The 23,716-nt window shown below is 49.0% G+C and overlaps 1 protein-coding gene across 2 annotated transcripts in view; it reads right to left on the bottom strand.

Annotated features, from left to right (window-relative positions):
- Nucleotides 1-20,305, bottom strand: part of CCDC6 (coiled-coil domain containing 6) — an 84,510-nt gene extending 64,205 nt beyond the window's left edge. The window contains exon 1 of one of the 2 annotated variants that reach the window (XM_068258866.1): nucleotides 19,944-20,305. In XM_068258866.1, the coding sequence (XP_068114967.1) occupies nucleotides 19,944-20,210 (267 nt within the window). In that variant the 5' untranslated portion in view covers nucleotides 20,211-20,305. The remainder of the gene's footprint in view (nucleotides 1-19,943) is intronic. The other variant, XM_068258865.1, reaches the window with a different exon arrangement.
- Between the last annotated feature and the right edge of the window lie 3,411 nt (nucleotides 20,306-23,716).

Raw genomic sequence — 23,716 nt, 5'->3', positions numbered from 1 at the left:
AACGTCCCACTGTGAAACCAGCCTTAAAGACAACTCTTTCTTTGAATTTTGTTTAAACTTGGTAAAATGACATTTTGTTGTAATAAAATATAAATTGAGTTTTGAATACACATTTTATGAAACCGGACAGTGTGGGGTGCCCCTCCCAAGCCTATGTAACCCCCATATCCCCCCCCCCCCCCCCCGGTCACCAACGCAGGCTGGTATAGCCAGAACGCCAGAACCAAAAGAAAAATCATAATCCGATCAGAGGTGGAATTATTTGATTGACATCCCCCAACACACTTTTAACAGCTTAATTCCTGAGGGCTCGTTTCCACTATAGCAAATCCGCATGCAGGGATTCGCATAGGCAATACAAGTGGATGGGATTGTTTCCACTTGTGCGTCGTGCGGGTGCGTTTTGGTGTGCGGGGAAAATCTGCACGGCAGAGCCGTCAGATTTCGCGTGCGGCAGGAATGCGGGTGAATCGCCCGCAATGCTTTTAATAGGGAAATCGCATGCGGCTTTGCCATGCGGTTTTCCCCGCGTGTTAGCGTACGATTTCGCATGTAAGGCTATAGAACTTTACACAGGCAGTGACATGGTTAAATTTGCCTGCTTCCTAGCCATGCGAAATCGCGGGGAAAACAGCATGCGGAAACGCATCCGATTTCGTCCGCGGTGGAATCCAGGCGATTCCACAACGCAACAGTGGAAACGAGCCCTTAGAGTTCCAATGAAATAATCGGCCAGATATAGGCAGTAAAAAAAAAAAAAAAAAAAAAAAAAATAAAAAAAAAAAATAATCGTCCTGTGTACAGCCAGCTTAACATTACTACAGCTTCACTCACACCATCATGCAGAGGAAGCACAGAGAGTCAAGCACTATGCACACTGAACATTAACACGCAGATGGCTGGTAATGTCTAAACAAAATCCTTTGCCAACATGCTAACAATGGGTAGTTTAAATGTAGCACAATGGGGCTAATTCCTAGGAGGTTTGGTGTGAACATTACAAAGGGACCGTCTTGAGGGATGTACGGAAAGTCATAAACAAACATTGTGTTGAGTACGTATAAAGGCCCATACACACGTCGGATTTCCGTGGACGGGTCGTTTTAACGTCCCGTCGTTCGCCCGCTAAATCGGGCGTGTGTACAGACTGTCGTTCGCTTGATAAGAGTCAGTGTGAGCGATCCGCCCGGCGGATCGCTCAAACTCACTCTTATCAAGCAAACGACAGTCTGTACACATGCTGGACGGGACGTTCAAACGACCCGTCGTTCATGGAAATCCGATGTGTGTATGGGCCTTTACTCTCTGTTAAAGAAGACCATTTTAATGTGAAACCACACCTTTGTCAAACCAAAAAAATTAATTCCATTCCAGGTCAGCTACAAAGACTGCAAAGATTTCAGCTTCTGTTGCACATTCTGGATTTAGGGCCAGTTTGCACTGAGCAGGCGTGCGTATAGCAAACCGCACACCGGCACTTATAGTGGTGCAAGCACGCATCAGAATCGCTCAGCGGTGCCATGCACAGTTAGGGCTTGGGGTGTTTGCTGCGGGAAACTGAGCACACCATCCATAATTGCAATGGTATGCTATCTTGACGGCAAGCCATTGCCAAAATAGGCAGTATTTCCCGTGTGTGACCTGTCTGCGGGGAAATGCTGCGGATTCGGTCCTAGTGGGAACAGACCCTTGATGAAGGGCATTGTTGAAGTTCTCAAAGCAGGCATCTGTCCCACCTCAGGGTTGTAAAGAAGGAACAACAAGGAACCTTACATGGTAGCCAAGTCCCTTAAAACTTAGACGGCCCTTAGCTTTTGAGTTTCTTTAATTGTTGTCACAGGGTCTAGCTCAGTGCTGGGCAAACTACGCCCTCCCAAAAAAACAATATCAGTAAATTAAATTTGAGGTACTTGTAGTACAGGGAAAGCGCTGCAAGAACAGTAACTTACTGCATGGCAGGTATTTGCTATGATTAGGTTATTATTTTTCAAACTTTTCCCAATTAGTCAGAGGTTTCAATAAACTGAGGAGTCTGATTTTTGAACAGTCGGAGCAATTTTGGGTACCTGGAGTCGGAGTCGTTGATTTCATAAACTGAGGAGTCGGATGATCTTTGTACCGACTCCACAGCACTGTTGGATATTGATAAATTATTTTGTAGCTAGGATGAGTAAACAAGAAAAATTTTATGAATCATGATAGATTGTACAAGGGTTCCATATTTATACAAATTCAGAAGATTCTTTGCCATTTTTGACTACTAAGCCCCATCTTACAGCAAATTTATTGGCCTATAGGCATTAAGAAGTATGTCTTTCCAGTCATAACATTAGGACTCCAGCTGCAAACAAACACTAAAATGCAGCTTGGATTATAGATAAGCATAGATCAGGGGTGCCCACACTTTTTCGGCTCGCGAGCTACTTTAAAATTCGCTGAGGCCAGGAGATCTACCAACATTTCAAATACTGAACTTAGCATTAATAATGCTGGTATATTACTATACAAGTCTTGTATAGTCATATAACAGCATTATAAAGGCTAAATGTAGCATGGGAAATGTTGGTAGATATCTTGGACTAGAATTGCACCACAACCATGACTTATATAGATATAATAATAATAAAATTATGATATTAACATTGCTGGTCCTTACCTAATCTGATGACTTGCACTGGATGGAATCTGCCAGGGATGCATAGTCCAGACAGTAGCTGCTGATTGCCCCCTCCCCAGCATATTTGGCAGAATGGCAGCAGATGCACAAAATACCCCCCCCCCCCCTCCCACACAGTAACATGAAAGCCCCCCTCCCCAGCATATTTGGCAGCACATGGCAGAATAACCCCCCCACACACACAGTAACATGAAAGCCCCCCTCCCCAGCATATTTGGCAGAAGATGCACAAAATACCCCCCCCCCCCCCCACACACACACACAGTAACATGAAAGCCCCCCTCCCCAGCATATTTTGGCAGCAGATGCACAAAATACCCCCCCACACAGTAACATGAAAGCCCCCCTTCCCACCATATTTGGCAGCACATGGCATCCCCTTCCCCCTGCAAATACCGCTACCACGCAGTAATCATCCACCCGACCTCACCCGCGACCCGACCCACCACCGTAATGTGCCCACCTCAAAGCCAGTGACATGAAAGCCCGCGACCCACCACCACCTTATGTGCCCACCTCAAAGCCTCTCCGGCGTATCCGAGCAGCCTCTCGTCTCCGTGTCTCAGAACACAAGATGGAGGAACGGTGTCTCGCGTGATTTGAAGACCCGCGGGACCTGGGGGGTGTGGCCACAACTCCTGCCCATCAGAGAGGAGGGAGAGGAGAAGCTTCGCAATTGGCTCCTCTCCCCTTCAGCCACACCTCTGTGCGGACAGCCGCGCCTCTCCCCTCCGTGCGCTGGGAAGCATTTTGTGACAGCCACGGCCATTTTCTGACAGCCGCGGCTGATCAGTTACAGCACGAGGCAGGTATAGACGCGGCCAAAAGGCCGCGATATTTGACAAGACGCGGCCATGAGACCACGATCTACCAAATAGGTGGTCGCGATCTACCGGTAGATCGCGATCGACCTATTGAGCACCCCCGGCATAGATCATATAGATCAGCGCTGCGTAATATGTTGGTGCTTTATAAATACAATAAATAAAGCACCCTAAGTATTTCCTTAAGATGGGCATACACGGTACGTTTTTGTCCGTGTAATCGAGCCGCCGGCTCGATTCCGGCGCGTCCCCTTCCGTCCCTGCGGGCGCCTGGATCGATTCCCGCTCGTCCCCGCGGGCGCTTCTCTTTTCGTTTTTTGCCATTGTCCTGCCCGCGGTATCGAGCGGGGAATCGATCCAGCGGGTGATCGGACACGTCGGAAATTATCAATCGAGCCATCAGCGGCTCGATTACACAGTACCGTGTATTCCCAGCATTAATTGCCGTTACTAAAAGATTGTATTGGTGTAGCAAGGGAAGTTTTAAAGAAACTAACTATAAATAAAATACAGTTTTCTAAGGATGCTGAGCACAGCTTTGCTGTTTAAATACCAGTGCATCTAATCACTTAGCATAATGAACATACAGTTACATTTGCCCTCAGGATGAAATTTTAAACAAACCATACTGCATTAATTCTATGCCAATGATGTTGCAATCTTCCTATTTGTTTGCATAGTTTTTTTTTTATACACAGTGTGGAATCAGATCCCAATTTGCAACACAAAATGTTTTGTGCATTAATATTTTTTATTGCCTGGCTGTCTTCTAGTGCCAATGTCAAATTCAGCATGAACAGACAAAATGGCAGTCTGTAAACCATCTTAAAGGGGAACTGAAGAGACAGGTATATGGAGGCTGCCATGTTTATTTCCTTTTAAGCAATACCAGTTACCTGGCAGCCTGGCTGATCCTCTGCCTCTAATACTATTAGCCATAGCCCCTGAACAAGCATGCAGCAGAACAGGTGTTTCAGACTTTAAAGTCAGATCTGACAAGACTAGCTGCATGCTTGTTTCTGGTGTTATTTAGATACTACTGCAGAGAAATAGACCAGCAGGGCTGCCAGGCAACTGGTATTGATTAAAAGGAAATAAATATGGCAGCCTTCGTATACCTCTTACTTCAGTACCCCTTTAACCAGGCATGGGCAAACTTGGCCCTCCAGCTGTTGAGGAACTACAAGTCCCACAATGCATTGCAGGAGTCTGACAGCCACCGTCATGACTCATAAAGGCAAATGCATTGTGGGATTTGTAGTTCCTTAACAGCTGAGGGCCAAGTTTGCCCATGCCTGATCTAAACTCTACATCACTACATAATCATCACCCAGATCACAGGAGAGCTAGGAAGGGGTACCAGCTAGTCTTCTACTGACCACACAAAGCTGTTCACCTGGCCCCGTCTACTTCCTCCTTATGCTGCGGAGTCCAGTGATGGGCTCACAAGTAATCATGAGTCCATAAGGACTCAAATTTGTAATTAAAATGAGCCTTAATTGCCGCGGCTGAATGATAAGGGGGTTATTTACCCATAATTCCACCGTCCTGCCTGCACTCCAAACAGCTAGCATGTGTCCTATTGGATGCGTTGCAAGCCTCACTACGCGCACTTCCTCCTTCAAGCCAGAAGGAGGAAGTGCGCAGTGGTGAGGCTTGCAACACATCCAATAGGATGCGTGCAAGCTGTTTGGAGGCAGGACAACGGAATTAAAAGGTAAATAACCGCTTATCATCCAGCCGCACAGCTGCGGCAATTAAGGCTCATTATACAAATTTAAGTCCTTACGGACTCGTGAGCCCATCCCCACTGCCGACATATTAAGTCATGAGACAAAGGGATAGATAAATACATTATTACGCACTGCGGACCACAGTGTGAATGCTCAGGAGGTGGTATGCTCAGAAGTAAACACAGAGGCTTGGCAAGACTGGCCCATCGTAAGCCACATACCCACACACTAAACTCTGAAGAGGCGTCAGTCAGGGCAGCGCCTGCCAAATATCTAGTGTGCCTACAGACGACGCAATGTCGCTGAAAGACCCCAAGTGTGGGATAGTTTTGATTCGGTGCATAATTCCCCTCCTTACTCTAGACCAGTGGTCCTCAAACTAAGGCACGCGGGCCGAATGCTGCCCCCCCAAGGCTTTTTTACTGGCCCCCAAATGTATAACTTAAAGATGTGTCCCACTGCACCATTAAATATCGTCGGCCCACATATAGAATAGCAGTGCTGGCACCACCCATCCACATACTGCAGAAGCCAGCAAGCAGTTTTTCGCTGGCTTCCAATCCAATTCTGCATCAGGTGACACTGCTGTCCAACTAGATGACCAGTTGTCACATGGGTATGCTTTACTGTCTGGTGCACAAAGACATTCTTTGGGCGCTGCATGACTGAATGGCTGCTGCTGGGAGTTCTTTTTTAACATAATTTCATGTATGTATCGGCCCCTCAGCAATCTGAAGTATGATGACCTGACCCTTGACCGAAAAGCTGCTCCATCACGACTGCTTCCCGCTTCAACAGCAATAGAACCCTTCGCTCAGCTGTAGCCTAGCAACGCATCTTTACGGCACTCATCTGAATTGTCTAAGGAATGTGGAGTGATAATCATTGTGTATGAGTCATGCCTAGAAGTAATGTAGCACTTACCACATGGAACTCATACCTGTCGGCAAACATGAATAAAGCAACATTATCAGTGCAAAACCAGCATGTATGTATAAGCTTTAGAGGAAAGAACATCTAAAATATTTATAACGCAACAGTGTTCTTGTCCACACTTAATAGCATTGCCATCAAAGAGAAGGTAAATAGGGATGGTCAATGAATGAGTTATTTCCAAGAGTAACATTAGTAATGTAGAGCTTGTACAAACATGTGTTGCTTGTTTAACAATCCGGTGTTTCCAGGGCTAGTTGTGTCCCAGGATCCAGTTTGCAAACGCAAACAACCCCCCCATCTCCAAAATACACACACTGCACACACGCAGGCACAAGAGCAATGTGAAAGTGTGCAAGGGTTTTTCTTCGTGGCTGAGCACAGCTGTTATATTTTATAGGAATAAAGAAAGTTGTTTTGTTAGGCCCTGTTCAGACTATGAGCGTTCCTAGACGTTTTTAGAGAACGCATACGGGCCGAGTTTCCGCATAGAAACGGCTAGTAATGTTTTTTAATGGGCTGGTTCACATGTATGCGTATGAGACGCATAAGTTTCTCGTCCGCATTGCTGCATGCAGTTCTGTGCGGTACGCACAGAAACGTACACAATGATTGTCTATGGACGCCTATCAAAAACGCGTAGTATTGCGTTTTTTGCGTACGTTAAGAGTGTTGCACTGATCATAGAACATACTACGAGTTATATTGGAAATATTGACAATGCAAGATAATTAAGAAACCACAGACAGCAGTACACACAAATGTGACCGTATGTACAAGGCTTAAAGGATATGCAAGATTACCTGGGGCTTCTACCAGCCCCTGGTAGTCTATCAGGTCTCTTGCTGTAGTTCCGCTTTCCCCTCTAAGAGATCCCCTGGTCTCAGGCCGACGGCACACCTTGGCCCAGACTGAGACCTGCATTTGTCATATACTCCTACCCCATTGCCTGATGAAGCAGGGTCATACATGCGAAACATGTTGAAAAGAACCTTGGAGAGTATCAAATTTTCTATATTTTAAACGTTAATACGTTTTTGTGTCTACTTGGAGGAGGTAAGTCCACCACTGCCTCCCCATGTTTTAAAAGTTTTATCTATTTTTATTCTTTTGGTAATAATATATTAATAATGGCAGTATTTGTATAGCGCCTTTCTCCTGTCGGACTCGAAGCGCTTGCGAGGCAGCCACTAGAGCACACTCAGTAGGCAGTAGCAGTGTTAAGGAGACTTGCCCAAGAAACTCCTTACTGAAATAGGCCCCTCGGTTTACCTTGCACTATAAGAGTCCACCCCTGGTGGAGGGGTGTTACCCTTTTCTTCTGATCTACAGAGAGCGACTTCTTGGGACAGGCTTAATCTCCTCCCCTGCATCTACAGTTGTTGACCGAGTGGTAACTCAGGCTTGTGAGTATAAAGATACTTACTTTATCATCAATTCATCCTTACTAGTACATAGTACACTATATCAGGCTCTCAGTGTCATTATTTATTGTGCTCCTGTGGCCAGGAGTGTTTTGTGCAGTTCCCAAAGACTTAAAAATTGCACAATTTTAGGATGCTCCCTCCCAGGGGAATGCAGGCGAATGTTGGACTCACCCACAAATGCTCAGTTGCTTACAACCACAGCGGTGGTTGAGGATCTTTTGGCTGGGACAGTGGCAACCTGGACGGCAGTGGAACTACAGCAAGGAACCAGATAGGGGCTAGAACAGGCATGGGCAAACTCGGCTCCAGCTGTTACGGAACTACAAGTCCCACAATGCATTTGCCTTTATGATTCATGACTGTCAGACTCCTGCAAGGCATTGTGGGACTTGTAGTTCCTTAACAGCTGGAGGGCCAAGTTTGTCCATGCCTGGGCTAGAGGCAGTCACAGGTAAAGTAAATCTCAACTTTACACTCCAGATATCGCTTAAGACTGAGTAATGCAAGGTTTGATGGGTCAGCCCACCATAAATTAATGTATAGCTAACTGATCATACAGTCCAAGAGGGGGAAGGTCAGGGAGACTTCAAGCTTATTGAGAAAAGTCAGACTTTCACCTATCAGAATGATCATAAAAGTATGCCATGACCAATGTCAAATAAAGAAAAAAAAAGAAAAAAAGACTGCATTGGAAATTTCATGTAAACCTCCATAGAGACTAGAAAAAAAACAGATCTAATATTTCACAGGACAGTCATTGACAAAGTCAGTCTGGCTAATAATTCTGTGCAGGCAGTAACCATAGCAATTAAACTGTAGTCACTCTTCAATAAACATAAACCTGATTGGCTAGAACAGACTGCTTTTCAGACTGCTTTTCTAAACAAAGATGCCCATACACTTACACAATAACTGGCAAAAAAGGCAATTTTAGGGATAATTTGCTGATAATCATGTGTTTATGGACAGCTTCCAACCTTTCCACACAATTATCGACAAACTGAAAAAAAGCGTGAGGGGTAGAAAGTATGTTATGCACAGACAGACAAGAATGATAAGAATGATGAACAACCACATTGTTCAAGCACTATTAAAGTTATTAAAAGATAACTGTACTTTTTGTAAACTTTTGTAAACTGTAATTTTTCTTCACCAAAAGCTTGTAGGTATACCCTAATCAATAATGCAGCCTCTCTTTTATCAATTTTACTGCTACAGTAGCAGTCTCAGTTATCCGGCACCGACAAGTATTGGCTGATGCCGCATAAGTGTGCATTCTGGTTGCTTGAGACTCATTGCTAAAAATAGGCTTAGCTAATTAAGTACTATAAACATCTCTATATGCATATCCTGAACTGTGTTAATGTTAAAATACAGTAATTTAAAGTATATTAACCTTGGGGGAGATGTGGAACCTAGTGGATAAACACAGCAGAGCCTACAAACAGCTTAGAAGTTGGCCTTCACCACTGTGAGTACCGCCAGTGATTTGTGTTGGTTGAGACTACTGTATAAGGAAATACAAGGCAATACAACCCCTTTACTTACAACTGCAGCACAGAGCTTTCTCTACATAACCAGCTACATAATTGACTAAGGACCCTTTTCCAGTATGTGCATTTAAATCCAAAAACTGGATGGCTTACGTTGACAATTGTGACACCACCATGATTAACATGTACTGTTTTTTCTACTAGTGCAATTCATTTTTTTTCCTAAACCACAGTCAATGGCCTGCTGCATTTATGGTGCGTTTGCACTTCTATGATTTGTATAGGGGTGCAGTAAAATCGCATAGAAATCATAATTTTCCCCATTCCTCAGCAATTCAAACTACCCCCTCCCCTCCAGTTGGTAATCGCAAACACAAATGCACCAAGATCATGCTATACACAACAGATCATGGGCCAAACACGGCAGTAAAAATAGGAAGGAAACACATTCACATCATGTATCCAAGTGTAAAAGAACCCTAAGGCGCCTTTTACATAGGAGGCTGAACTGTGCACTGGTTGGGCAGTTCAGCCTCCTGGCCATCAGCAGGAACACAAAAGGCAGCATTTGTAACCCCACCAGTGACATCGTTAGACACCCGGTGGCATTGGCTAATAGCAAGAAAGCGGCATTTCATGCGAGCACACCCGAGCTCAGATTTAACTCCATAGGACGCTGCCTCTCCATTGTCCGTACCAAGGTACCTAGAGGTGTGCAAGTGAAGCTGACAGACTGAATTCACCACCTTTAAATCCAGGGCTGCGGAGTCAGAGCAATTTTGGGTACCTGGAGTTGGAGGTTTCACAAACTGAGGAGTCTGGCGATTTCTGCACCACCTCCACAGCCCTGCTTAAAGAAAATCTGTAATAAAAAAAAATCCTCGGGGGGGATACTTACCTCGGGAGGGGGGAGCCTCTGGATCCTAAGGAGGCTTCCCCCATTGTCCTCCATGCCTCCGTTAGCCTGCCGGGCCCCTGAAGTGCGGCAATGTAAATATTCCCCCGGATCCAGCGCAGGCATACTAGCGGCTCTTCCTTCGGGTAAGGCGGAAATAGCCAAACCCGATCGATCTGCTCTAGTGCGCAGGCACGATTCCTTCTGCGCCTGTGCAGTAGAGCAGATACAATCTGGTTCGGCTATTTCCGCCTTACCCGAAGGAAGAGCCGCTAGTATGCCTGCGCTGGATCCCAGAGAGGTAAACAAATCATCCCTTGTCAGGGATGATTGCGGGACGCTTCAGAGGAGCCAGCGCTGGATTGCCTGCAGCTACTGGGATGGGGGAAGCCACATTGGGAAGCTAAGGCTTCCCCCTCCGTAGGCAAGTACTCCCAGGGGAAGTTTTTTTTTTTTTATATTACAGAGTTTCTTTAACATCTAGTGTGAAAACTGCCTAAGGCAGGTGCACAAAAAAAAAAGTCATGGCAAAAAAACTGTTCTCAGCAAGCTTGTGTCAAACAGCCAAAACCTGTTTTGATGCTCTGGGCAACTGCTTCTGTTTTCTTGGCTCCTGTATCCTGATATATCAGACACATGGAGCTGGTCTGCACATAACTGAGGAGTGGAGACTGGGCATCAGCCGATTGCTGTAACATAGTATAGACTCTGCATGCCTCTGTGGTCTGAAAAGCAAGGTTTCACTGCACTCAGGATGAAAACTCAAAGGGCATTATTCAAGTCACTTTTTCTCCTAGGAGTTCATTTTTCATCTTTTGTTTATAACAACTTTTCAGCACTCTGCAACTGAAAAAAAAAAAATAGGGGAAAAAGCTCTGTCAAAATTATTCTGAAAATTTTCTTGCTTGCTGGTGGCTCAAAATGCATTTTATTGATAAAAGTGTGAAAATACCACCAAGAAGAAAACGTAAAGTGGACCTAAACTCTTGCACAGGACTGAAGGAATACAGAGAAATGCACCCTGTATGAGTTTAGCCTGTCTAATTCCCCCTCATCTGTGTCTAATCACAAGTTGTAATTTGATCTCTCCCTCATCACCTGACTGCCACGGCAGATAAGCTCATTTGAAAGCAGAGGATGTTAACCATATGTCTGCTTCCATGAAAGCAGGAAGTAGACAAACTGAAGATTCACTGCAGGATTTGTATTAGCTGTAACAAACAAATGTTTTTTCTTTAAAGGTTATAATGCTTTTGTGTATCTTTTAAAGCAAAGAGGAAGTCCTGAGTTCAGGGCCGCTTTAAAGAGACTCCGTAACAAAAATTGCATCCTGTTTTTTATCATCCTACAAGTTCCAAAAGCTATTCTAATGTGTTCTGGCTTACTGCAGCACTTTATACTATCACTGTCTCTGTAATAAATCAATGTATCTTTCCCCTGTAAGGGCTAGTTCACACTTGATTTAAAAACGTATCCGTAGCTACGTTTTTTTGTCCCGGACGAAAAACGTAGCCACGGATACCAATGTTAAAAATAGGAACAGTACACACTCAAGTTAAAAACGTATCCGCGTGCGATCAGCGGAATACGTTTTTAAACCCGGAACGCTGAGTCCGGACTTGCAGCATTTTTCATGGACCCGTATACACGTACAGGTAGTGAAAATCAATGGGGAAACGGGCCTCCCTCTTCACTGACATTTTGGGACACTGGAAACGGATCAGTTTCCAGTGTCCCATGGTGAAGGAGGGGGCCGCCATGCTGGAGGGGGTAGCAGCCAGGACGGGGGGCTGCGGGCAAAGCGGCGGCCAGGGGGGGTCACATCCCCCCCCCCTTGCTCACCTGGGTGCCCCCCGTCCCCGCTCCCCCTCCAGCTCGCATATAATGTAATTTGTACCTAAGGAAGTTCGGCGAGCCGGGCACTTCCGCCCACACCGCTCGCCGTCACTTCCTGCGATGCCGCCCACTGAAATACAGAGGGCGACATTGCAGCAAGTGACGGCGAGCGGTGTGGGCGGAAGTGCCCGGCTCGCCGAACTTCATTAGGTACAAATTATTACATTATATGCGAGCTGGAGGGGGAGCGGGGACGGGGGGCACCCAGGTGAGCAAGGGGGGGGGCGAAGTGACCCCCCTGGCCGCCGCTTTGCCCGCAGCCCCCCGTCCTGGCTGCTACCCCCTCTAGCAAAAAAAAAAAAAAAAAAAACACGCAAGCGGATCCAAAACGTGTGCTGCAAAAAAGGCAGCACGGATCCGTTTGCGTTCCGGGTTTTGAAAATCGGAGCCCGGACCGCGGATGCGTCCCGCACCCGGAGCTAGTGTGGCCCTAGCCTAAGACTTGTCGGCCTGTGTCTGGAAGGCTGCCAAGTTCTTCAGTGTTGTGGTTCTGCTATGAACTCCCCTTCCAGGCCCCTCTCTGCACACTGCATGTGTGTTATTTAGATTAGAGCAGCTTCTCTCTTCTCTCTTATCTTTTACAAGCTGGATAAAATCGTCCTCTGAGTTGGCTAGGCTTTCACATACTGAGGAATTACAAACAAGGGCAAAGCTGTTTGCAGGAAGAAAAGAGCAGCCTGAAACTTCAGTGCATGAGAACAGGGGGAAAGAAACACACAAATGATCTCTTGAGATTCAAAAGGAATGCTGTATACAGCCTGCTTGTGTATGGATGTATTTTCTATGTGTGGACATACTGTACATCAACCTACTTCCTGTTTTGGTGGCCATTTTGTTTGTTTACAAACAAACTTTTTAAAACTGTTTTTAACCACTTTTAATACGGCGAGAAGCGGCGAAATTGTGAGAGGGTAATAGGAGATGTCCCCTAATGCACTGGTATGTTTACTTTTGAGCGATTTTAACAATACAGATTCTCTTTAAGCGAAAGAAAGTAAACTGAAGAAGGCCTATTGACTTTTGACCACAGGTTTAAAGTGTAACTGCAGCAATAACTTATTTCACAGAAAAAAATAAATAAATCTTTAAATGGGGCCTGATCAATAATGCAGTATACAATACTTGTGCTGCCAAACCTGGCTGCTGTCCAGCTGTACTTCTACACCCAGTGGCGTAGCTAGGGTATTTGAAACTCGGCGCGGATCATTTACTGACCACCCCCCCCCCAAAAAACCCGGTGGGTGTGGCCATGACATCACATGGGCGGAGCTAACTAATGTAACAGTAAGGCAGTGGGCTAATATAGGTTAGATAGGTAGCTGCCCGCCAGTATAGGTTAGATAGGTAGCTGCCCGCCAGTATAGGTTAGATAGGTAGCTGCCCCCCTAAACTAGCATTGCTAACCTGTTTCTGTAAAAAAAAAAAAAAAAAAAAAAAAAAAAACCTGGATATCACACTGATCTAGCTTCAGCAGTATCAGTTAGGCAGGGCTCACACTTCAGCAAAGCCGCAGCATTGTGCCACAGACTGCAAAAAAAAAAAAAAAAAAAAAAAAGAACATGCAGAATTGCATGTGATAGTCTATGGTGCTGCTCAGTTTTCCGGGGAAACATGCAATTTCATTGAAAAAAAATTAAATACAACCTGCACAACGCATGCAGTTTTTCAGAGATCAATAGCTACTTTCCAAAAATGAACAGTTAAATGCTATGCAAATCGCACAATTGTGTGGTAAAACGCTTACTGGGAACCATCTGCTATTCCCGCACATGCAAGTGTGATCCCTCCCTCATCCACAACAGACATGCAGCCAATAAAGGCACAGGGTGACACCTGATCTGCATACTAACTCTTAAGCTTAAGTACACACCCAAGATAAAAGTTTTTGGAAAACAAAAGATTACAGACCAATTTTACCACCCTCTACGTAGTATGAGAGCATGCCTACACAGTCTATTCTATTAACTTGTTCCCGACCGCCCCACGCCAATTGGCGTGAACGTGGCAGCTCCCTCAGGACCGCATAACGCCAATTGGCGTTAAAAGCGGGATTGTCACCATAAAAAAAAACAAAATTTCAACAGCAACTGGTCTGAGTGTATTAAGTGATAAAGATGCTAATCCTGCATTCAAAACTTTGTATGCTGTTATGATTTGGAGTTATCACATAAGGAACACTGGCCCTTTAGGGCTCGTTTCCACTATAGTGAATCTGCATGCGGGCACTGCATGCGGATTCGCATAGTCAATGTAAGTGGATGGGGCTGTTTCCACTTGTGCGGCGGCGGGAGCGTTTTTCGGTGCGGCAGAAATCTGCACGGCAGAGCCGTCAGATTTCACGTGCGGGAGGAATGCGGGCGAATCGCCGCTAATGCATTTAATAGGGAAATCGCATGCGGCTTTGTCATGCGGATTTCCCCGCGATTTCGCATGGTTTGCTATGGAGCTTTACTCAGGCAGTGACATGGTTAAATTCGCCTGGCTCCTTGCCATGCGAAATCGCGGCTAAATCCGCATGCGGAAACGCAGCCGCATGCGATTTCTTCTGCGGTGGAATCCAGGCGATTCCGCACCGCAACAGTGGAAACGAGCCCTTAGTAGTCAGTGCCAAACAGTTACAGGCTGGGGGTTCTTTTATCTATAATATATGCCTCCTCTTCCATTTATTTCCTTGCCTAGCTGCTTATCTGAAACATGATCACTTGCTGACTTGTGTTTACAAGCAAGGCTGAGGTGACTCAGCAATTGGAGAAAATAAAAAGTAAAGGGCAGAAATGACATCAGGATTTAGCCTAAACTGTGGGCAAAAGACATGGTTCCCACCAGGAACAGAATTCTCTTCATTTACTATATAAAATTCACTGAAATCAAAACGTGGACAGTACAATACGTGTTAAGTAGATCAAGTATTTTATCTACTTATATATGTGTTTTTTTTCCCCTGGCATAGTATGGCTAATCCTACTGCTTTAAGGCCTGGGGGCAGAGATTGCAGGGGTTCATGCGCGCCGATGCGCTTGAATGGCAGAGCTCTGCTCCGTCATCAGTCTCCCAGCGGTGATCGCTGCTAGGAGACTGTTAGACGGCAAAACCTATTTATATCATACAGCGCTGCGATCTACGGCAGCGCTGTACTGGGGACAGCTGTGTCACCAAATCAAAAAAAAAAAAAAAAAAAATAGACATTGCAGCGGCAATCAGAGCCCACCATCAAAAAGCTCTGTTGGTGGGCAGAAAAGGGGGTGGGGTGGGAATCACTTGTGTGCTGAGTTGTACAGCCCTGCAGCAAGCCCATAAAGCTGCAGTGGCCTGAATTGTAAAAAAATTGCCTGGTCACTAGGGGGTGTAAGGTTAGGGGTGAGGTTAAGCCGAGTACAACTATCAGATACAAATCTTTGCAAACTGTCAGTAGGTTTGTCAGGGAGGTTTGAAAAGCTGATCTTTCTAAAGATGCTGTACAAAGTATGTCAACTCCATGCCCAAACAATTCTATGGACCGTTCACATCTCTGTGTCATAACTGATCACTTCATTCTAAGGGCCCATTTCCATGAGTCTTGCGAGACGCGATGTAAAATGCATCTCTCTAGCCATGCCATGGACGGCTATTGGGATTTAGATGCGTGATGCAGAAAAATGCTGCAGGCCAGCCTTAGCCAAGATATTTTCCTTGCATTAGAATCAGATGGCAGCCTATTGATTTTTTTAGTTTGTTTCCCCATCTGAATTTGCACGCAGGCAAATGCAGCAAGTTTGCACAAATAGAAACATGCCCAAATTTGCTGCATGCAGGCTTTAAACTGCCGTCTATGTCCAGTCTCCACTGCAGTTCACAAACACGTGCGTTATGCAATATGCACAGTGTGACAAAGCAGCTCATTTCACCGCTCACTGGCCACCACATAGCACCTGATATGGACTCCGCTATAGCTGTAATGTTATAGCTCCGCAGCTCACGTGTGTGCAATTTGGATATCGGACCCCAAATTATGTGTCCCTTTCTATGACTCGGAAGGGGAACCTTTTATGCTGCCCAGAATTTTAGCAGCAGCAGGGTGAGCCATCATTCAGCTCACCCTTCATCCAACTCACCGGGAAACATAATATGTACGCCAGTGTGAATCCAGCTTTAGAGTCCTTTCACACTGTTCATAGCAATACAATGATATTCCTGTGGTGCTTTCACAATGAAAGCGGTGACCAGTGCGGCGGCCCGGCAAGAAGGTGACAGATGAAGGCAGAAAAATGTGATAATGCAAGGGCATGTACAGCAACCATTGATTCAGTCTGCAGTGCCTAGAATAGAGTACTGTACAAGCCAGCATTCCGCTAAACGGAACTAAGAGAATGGATGCTATGCGTACCACAGAACCAATTAACGGGTGTTTATCTGCTGCCAATCCGATAAATGGAACGTTTTTAGCATAAGTGTGCTGAGCCTACAGGTGGCCATAAAATTATAGATGGCCACCAGATCAACAATCAGTAGATCCCTCTCTGATCGAAGCTGCCCCCACTCAGTACAGATTAAAAATGGATTTCAGCATTAAATCAACTGGAAATCTGTGGAGACAACGCTCCTGCCCAGGTCTCTCCATCAGTGCTCTCTCCGGGTGTTGGCAACAGAGCTCTCACCTGTCCCTTCAGCATGCCTCCTCCTGTGATGCCTTTTCTCCATGTCACGAGGCTCCTCCTACCTGTCATGTAACAAAAGCTGAAGTTAAACTAAACACAGGGCTGTGGAGTCTGAGTTGGAGCAATTATGGGCACCCGGAGTCGTTGATTTCATAAACTGAGGAGTCGGATGATTTTTGTACAAAATGCACAGCCCTGTTAAGTATTAGGCTAAGGAGTCGGAGCCATTTTGGGTACCCGGAGTCGTGGTTTCATAAACTGAGGAGTTGGAGGATTTTTGTCCCGACTCCACAGCCCTTGTTAAACAAGTAAAGGCTCAGCAGCAGACACACTGTACCTCTAATGTTTGAGCCCTAGCTGTTGTCACGACACAGAGAAGAGGGGAGACAGGCAAAAAGGGTGCCGGACATTTTGGTGCCGCCATAGGATGTATTGTGAGTTACGGCTATAGCGACAGAGGGTAATTTGAGTGTCCCGGCAAAAGACAGAGCCCAAATTACGAAGAAAAAGCCGAATTGCATCTTACCCTTGAGTCCATGGCAACCTGGAGGGGGAATAATAATTAATGCCAGAGGTAAATTTGTAATAGCAGGGTGAACCTTTTTTTTGGCTTCACCCTGTGCCCAAGTTTTGCATGTATGTGGGAAGAGGACCCCCACAGCATGAACGATATCGGACACGGGAGGAGGCAGGTCAGAGTAATCCCTCTAGTGCCACTTTTTATCGGTTGTTGACATATTGCAAAAAAATTTCCATCGTGTACGACGGACCAATTTCAGATTGAAATTGGTCGGACATTGTTTACGGCATTGGTGCAACATATTGACAAGTAAAATAGTCTAGTGTATGGCTAACTTTAGGGACACCTGAGCAATGACACCCTTTATCTTGCCCTCAACACATACACCCTCTGTAGTCACAGGGTAGAGAAACACGGATAAAAGGGGAAGTGAACACAAAGTAAACACGCATGACCAAATCATCTATCAGCTATTCATAACCATCAGATGGGAAAGCAAGCACATTGCCAACTAAACCAATGTATGTATATTACATATACATAAGTAAATAGCCATACACTGCTATACAAAATGAATCCTCTTCCCTACATAAACTACTAAGAATACCTTTGATGACAACAAGCATGTATAGACCGACTGGATTTTGTACAGCAGGAGTCCTGAGGAGCCTTATGACTTTCAGGAGGCAGGGTTGGCCTGCCTCCCGAAAGTCAATGGAAAGCAGAAGTGGGACCCCCCACCACCTGGCAGCCAGTGTCAACCGCAAAGCCCACCCACCACCTGGCAGCCAGTGTCAACCGCAAAGCCCACCCACCACCTGGCAGCCAGTGTCAACCGCAAAGCCCACCCACCACCTGGCAGCCAGTGTCAACAGCAAAGCCCACCCACCACCTGGCAGCCAGTGTCAACAGCAAAGCCCACCCACCACCTGGCAGCCAGTGTCAACAGCAAAGCCCACCTACCACCTGGCAGCCAGTGTCAACAGCAAAGCCCCCTACCACCTAGCAGCCAGTGTCAAAAGCAAAGCCCACCCCCACCTGGCAGCCAGTGTCAAAAGCAATGCCCACCCCCACCTGGCAGCCAGTGTCAACCGCAAAGCCCACCCACCACCTGGCAGCCAGTGTCAACAGCAAAGCCCACCCACCACCTGGCAGCCAGTGTCAACCGCAAAGCCCACCCACCACCTGGCAGCCAGTGTCAACCGCAAAGCCCACCCACCACCTGGCAGCCAGTGTCAACCGCAAAGCCCACCCACCACCTGGCAGCCAGTGTCAACCGCAAAGCCCACCCACCACCTGGCAGCCAGTGTCAACAGCAAAGCCCACCCACCACCTGGCAGCCAGTGTCAACAGCAAAGCCCACCTACCACCTGGCAGCCAGTGTCAACAGCAAAGCCCCCTACCACCTAGCAGCCAGTGTCAAAAGCAAAGCCCACCCCCACCTGGCAGCCAGTGTCAAAAGCAATGCCCACCCCCACCTGGCAGTCAGTGTCAACAGCAAAGCCCACCCACCACCTGGCAGCCAGTGTCAACCGCAAAGCCCACCCACCACCTGGCAGCCAGTGTCAACCGCAAAGCCCACCCACCACCTGGCAGCCAGTGTCAACCGCAAAGCCCACCCACCACCTGGCAGCCAGTGTCAACCGCAAAGCCCACCCACCACCTGGCAGCCAGTGTCAACCGCAAAGCCCACCAACCACCTGGCAGCCAGTGTCAACCGCAAAGCCCACCTACCACCTGGCAGCCAGTGTCAACAGCAAAGCCCACCTACCACCTGGCAGCCAGTGTCAACAGCAAAGCCCACCTACCACCTGGCAGCCAGTGTCAACAGCAAAGCCCACCTACCACCTGGCAGCCAGTGTCAACAGCAAAGCCCCCTACCACCTAGCAGCCAGTGTCAAAAGCAAAGCCCACCCCCACCTGGCAGCCAGTGTAAACAGCAAAGCTCACCCAGCAGTCAGTGTCAACAGCAAAGTCCACCCCCACCTGGCAGTCATTGCTACACCTGGCAGTCAGTGGCAACAGCAGCATGCCTCTCCCACCACCTGGCAGCGAGAAGGCAACACAACCCCCACCTGCCAACTAGTGGCAGTAATGGGGAGGCAGTTAAATGCACCCCACACCTGTCAGTCAGTGGCAGCAGCAAACCTACCCTCCCAACCTAGCACTCAATGGAAGCAGCAGGGAGGCGGCCCTCCACCTGGCAGGCAGCAGTAGCCATGGCACTAGTCTCGTTTGGGGGACCCAGCAGGAAACAATTCTCCAACGAATAGTGTGGGCATAATTTACTACAACCTACCTGACACATAGCAGTTCAGGAGGATGCCGTCCACATAATCATGTTAGCCAAATGACCCTATAAGGTTTCCTGCTGAGTGCCTTATACTGGTGGCATGGCCCACCACCTGGCAGTGGCATGGCCCACCACCTGGCAGGCGGCAGTGGCATGGCCCACCACCTGGCAGGCAGTGAGGGAGACAGCATGGCCCTTGAGTGGCAGTGAGGGAGACAGCATGGCCCTTGAGTGGCAGTGAGGGAGACAGCATGGCCCTTGAGTGGCAGTGAGGGAGACAGCATGGCCCTTGAGTGGCAGTGAGGGAGACAGCATGGCCCTTGAGTGGCAGTGAGGGAGACAGCATGGCCCTTGAGTGGCAGTGAGGGAGACAGCATGGCCCTTGAGTGGCAGTGAGGGAGACAGCATGGCCCTTGAGTGGCAGTGAGGGAGACAGCATGGCCCTTGAGTGGCAGTGAGGGAGACAGCATGGCCCTTGAGTGGCAGTGAGGGAGACAGCATGGCCCTTGAGTGGCAGTTAGGGAGACAGCATGGCCCTTGAGTGGCAGTTAGGGAGACAGCATGGCCCTGGCAGCCAGCAGCCCCGCCGGTGTGCACTCCACAGGTGGCGCTACTCACAATGGTGACGCTGGCTTTGCGCAGGTCGCGGTTCTCCTCCTGCAGCGCTTTGCACTTCAGCTTATAGGTCTCCAGCTCGATCTTCAGCACTTTGTTCTCCTGCTGCAGTGAGGCCAGCCGGTTAGTGAGCTCCTCCAGGCGGAAGGGCGAGATGACGATCCCGGACTTGCTGGAGGAGGTGGAGGAAGCCGAGGACGAGGTCTGCATAGCGGCTGAGCTGTTCCCGCCACCGCCGTCAGTGTCACTCTCGCTGGCGCTGTCCGCCATAGCCGCGGCTGGCTGGATAAGAAGGGAGGGAGGAGAACGCAGCACAGGCGGCGGCAACAGCACACACCCGCCCACAGCCCGAGTACTACGCACTGCGCACACTCCGCCTGTCACCACCACCGAGCCCTGAGCGGAGGGATATCCCTGCGTCCTGCTGCTGCACCGCGCCCTCACAGCGACACCTACAGGGCACGGCGTGACAGGAAAATGCAATATAGTGTCGTGGGATTGGACATTGAACAGTAATACTAATACTATATTTGTCATTTAATTTTATTCATACCTTTTTAAAATGTGTTTCCTACCCAAGCTAACAGCAAGTCTTTTGAACAGAGTGCATGGGCAGGTTTATCAAAACTGCTCCAAAGAAAATTGTGGTAAAAGTGTAGCCGGTGCCTAGGTCAAGGATTTTGAAACTTCTTATGAAAGTTCATAACTGCTCTGCAAGTTCTTTATGCAAGTTCACTATTGCTATCCCACTTGCTTTACCAGCAGATGTACTTACAAAGTAAATTCTTTGGATGAATGAAGAAAATGCTTTAGTAATCTTTAAAGTGGATCCGAGATAAACTTTTACTCATTGCATAATTGCATACCTCCCAACATTTGAAGTAGTGATGGGTCGTTCGCGAACGAGCCGGCTCTAAGCCGGTTCTCCGTTTTGAAAGAGCCGATGCCTCAGCCGCCCCACACAGCTCTGATTTGCTGTGTAATAAAGGGCGCTGAGGCATGCTGGGAGATGTAGTCCTCCTCTTGCAGCTTGTACGAGTGTATGGGGCGGAGCAGAGCAGTAGCAAGAGGGATTTTCCCAGTCAGAGAAGCAGTCTGAAATTGTCATGGAGACAGGGGCGGGGCTTTTACTCCGATTCTGAGCGGTGTCTATTGATATTTAATAGGGAGCCGATTCAGAGCCGTAAGAGCCGGCTCTTTAATGGGAGCCGATTCAGAAGAGCCGATTCTCCGAGAAGAGCCGGAATTCCCATCACTAATTTGAAGATGTGAAAGAGGGACACATAAGCTACGCCCCCTGTGCGGCCTTAAGCCACACCCCTGCTTTTGCAGGAGGGTGACAATGGGAGGAATGAGTTTGCGGAGGAGGGTGCCAGTGGGTGGGAGAGGGTGGAAAGGGGGGTGCCAGTGGGTGGGGGAGGAAGGTGCCAGTGGGTAGGAGGAGGGTGTTAGTGGAAAGTGGAGGGTGTCAGTAGGCAGAGAGGAGGGTGCCAGTGAGCAGGGAGGAGGGTGAACCTGGGTGGGGAGGTGGGTGCCAGTGGGTAGGAGGAGGGTACCTGTGGGTGGAAAGGAGGGTGACACTGGGTGGGGAGGAGGGTGCCAGTGGGTAGAAGGAGGGTGTCAGTGGGTAGGAGAAGGGTGGCACTGGGTGGGGAGGAGGGTGCCAGTGGGTGGAAAGGAGGGTGCCACTGGGTGGGGGAGAAAGGTGCCAGTGGGTAGGAGGAGGGTGACACTGGGTGGGGAGGAGGGTACCTGTGGGTGGAAAGGAGGGTGCCACTGGGTGGGGGAGAAAGGTGCCAGTGGGTAGGAGGAGGGTGACACTGGGTGGGGAGGAGGGTACCTGGGGGTGGAAAGGAGGGTGCCACTGGGTGGGGGAGAAAGGTGCCAGTGGGTAGGAGGAGGGTGACACTGGGTGGGGAGGAGGGTGCCAGTCAGCAAAGAAGAGGGTGCCAGTTGGTGGGGAGGAGGGTGCCAGTGGGTGGGGAGGAGGGTGCTAGTGGGTGGGGAGGAGGGTGTCGGTGGGTAGAAGGGTGACACTGGGTGGGGAGGAGGGTACCTGTGGGTGGAAAGGAGGGTGACACTGGGTGGGGAGGAGGGTGCCAGTGGGTAGGAGGAGGGTGTCAGTGGGTGGGGAGGAGAGTACCTGTGGGTGGAAAAGGAGGGTGCCATTGGGTGGGGAAGAAAGGTGCTAGTGGGTTGGAGGAGGGTGTCAGTGGGTAGGAGGAGGGTGACACTGGGTGGGGAGGAGGGTACCTGTGGGTGGAAAGGAGGGTGCCACTGGGTGGGGGAGAAAGGTGCCAGTGGGTAGGAGGAGGGTGTCAGTGGGTAGGAGGAGGGTGCTAGTCAGCTTAGAAGAGGGTGCCAGTGGGTGGGGAGGAGGGTGCCAGTGGGTGGGGAGGAGGGTGCTAGTGGGTGGGGAGGAGGGTGCCAGTCAGCAAAGAGGGTGCCAGTGGGTGGGGAGGAGGGTGCCAGTGGGTGGGGAGCAGGGTGTCAGTGGATAGGAGGAGGGTGCCAGTCAGCAAAGAGGGTGCCAGTGGGTGGGGAGGAGGGTGCTAGTGGGTGGGGAGGAGGGTGTCAGTGGGTAGGAGGAGGGTGCCAGTCAGCAAAGAGGGTGCCAGTGGGTGGGGAGGAGGGTGCCAGTGTGTGTGGAGCAGGGTGTCAGTGGGTAGGAGGAGGGTGCCAGTCAGCAAAGAGGGTGCCAGTGGGTGGGGAGGAGGGTGCCAGTGGGTGGGGAGGAGAGTGCTAGTGGGTGGGGAGGAGGGTGTCAGTGGGTAGGAGGAGGGTGCCAGTCAGCAAAGAGGGTGCCAGTGGGTGGGGAGGAGGGTGCCAGTGGGTGGGGAGGAGGGTGCTAGTGGGTGGGGAGGAGGGTGTCAGTGGGTAGGAGGAGGGTGCCAGTCAGCAAAGAGGGTGCCAGTGGGTGAGGAGGGTGCCAGTGGGTGGGGAGGAGGGTGTCAGTGGGTAGGAGGTGGGTGCCAGTCAGCAAAGAGGGTGCCAGTGGGTGGGGAGGAGGGTGCCAGTGGGTGGGGAGGAAGGTGCTAGTGGTTAGTGTGGTCATCAGTGGAGGGGGGGGGGAAGAATGCCATGGAGTGGGGAGGAAGGTGCCCCTGTGTGGGGAGGAAATTGCCCTGGGCAGAGAAGAGATGACAGAAATGATCGAGGTGCCAGCCGCGCCAATAAGGGATGCGGGAGCCTGCTTTATTCCTCCCTCCCTTCCTATGAATGCCCCCACCTGCTGTGAACGTGTCCCCCCCCCTGTAGGCAGTGTGTGCGCAGCGGAGTGGTTGGTCCTCTTACCGCAATCCATGCGCACCGGCAACTAGTCTCCTGCTTCCTGTTTACCATGACATCACAGGAAGCAGGAGACTAGTTGCTGGTGCGCATGGATTGCGGTAAGAGGACTTACCGCTCCGCTGCGCACACACTGCCTACAGGGGGGGGACACATTCACAGCAGGTGGGGGCATTCATAGGAAGGGAGGGAGGAATAAAGCAGGCTCCCGCATCCCTTATTGGCGCGGCTGGCGCCTCGATCATTTCTGTCATCTCTTCTCTCCCCAGCCAACCGGGACTTAAGAAAGGCTTCCCGGGATAGCGGGAGAGCCCCCTGAAATCGGGAGAATCCCGACCAATCCGGGACGATTGGGGGGCATGTAATTGTGTTCCTTTCATATAGTTTATAGGGCATTCCTCAAGCCAAATACTTTTTTGTTTTGTTTTAACCACTTCCCGACCGCCTAACGCACAGGGGCGGCCGGGAAGTGGAGCCCTTAAGGACTG

The sequence above is a fragment of the Hyperolius riggenbachi genome, chromosome 10 (assembly GCF_040937935.1).
Source record: "Hyperolius riggenbachi isolate aHypRig1 chromosome 10, aHypRig1.pri, whole genome shotgun sequence".
Taxonomy (NCBI): domain Eukaryota; kingdom Metazoa; phylum Chordata; class Amphibia; order Anura; family Hyperoliidae; genus Hyperolius; species Hyperolius riggenbachi.
Note: the sequence above shows the minus strand (reverse complement) of the source record. Positions and strands in the feature narration are given on the sequence as shown.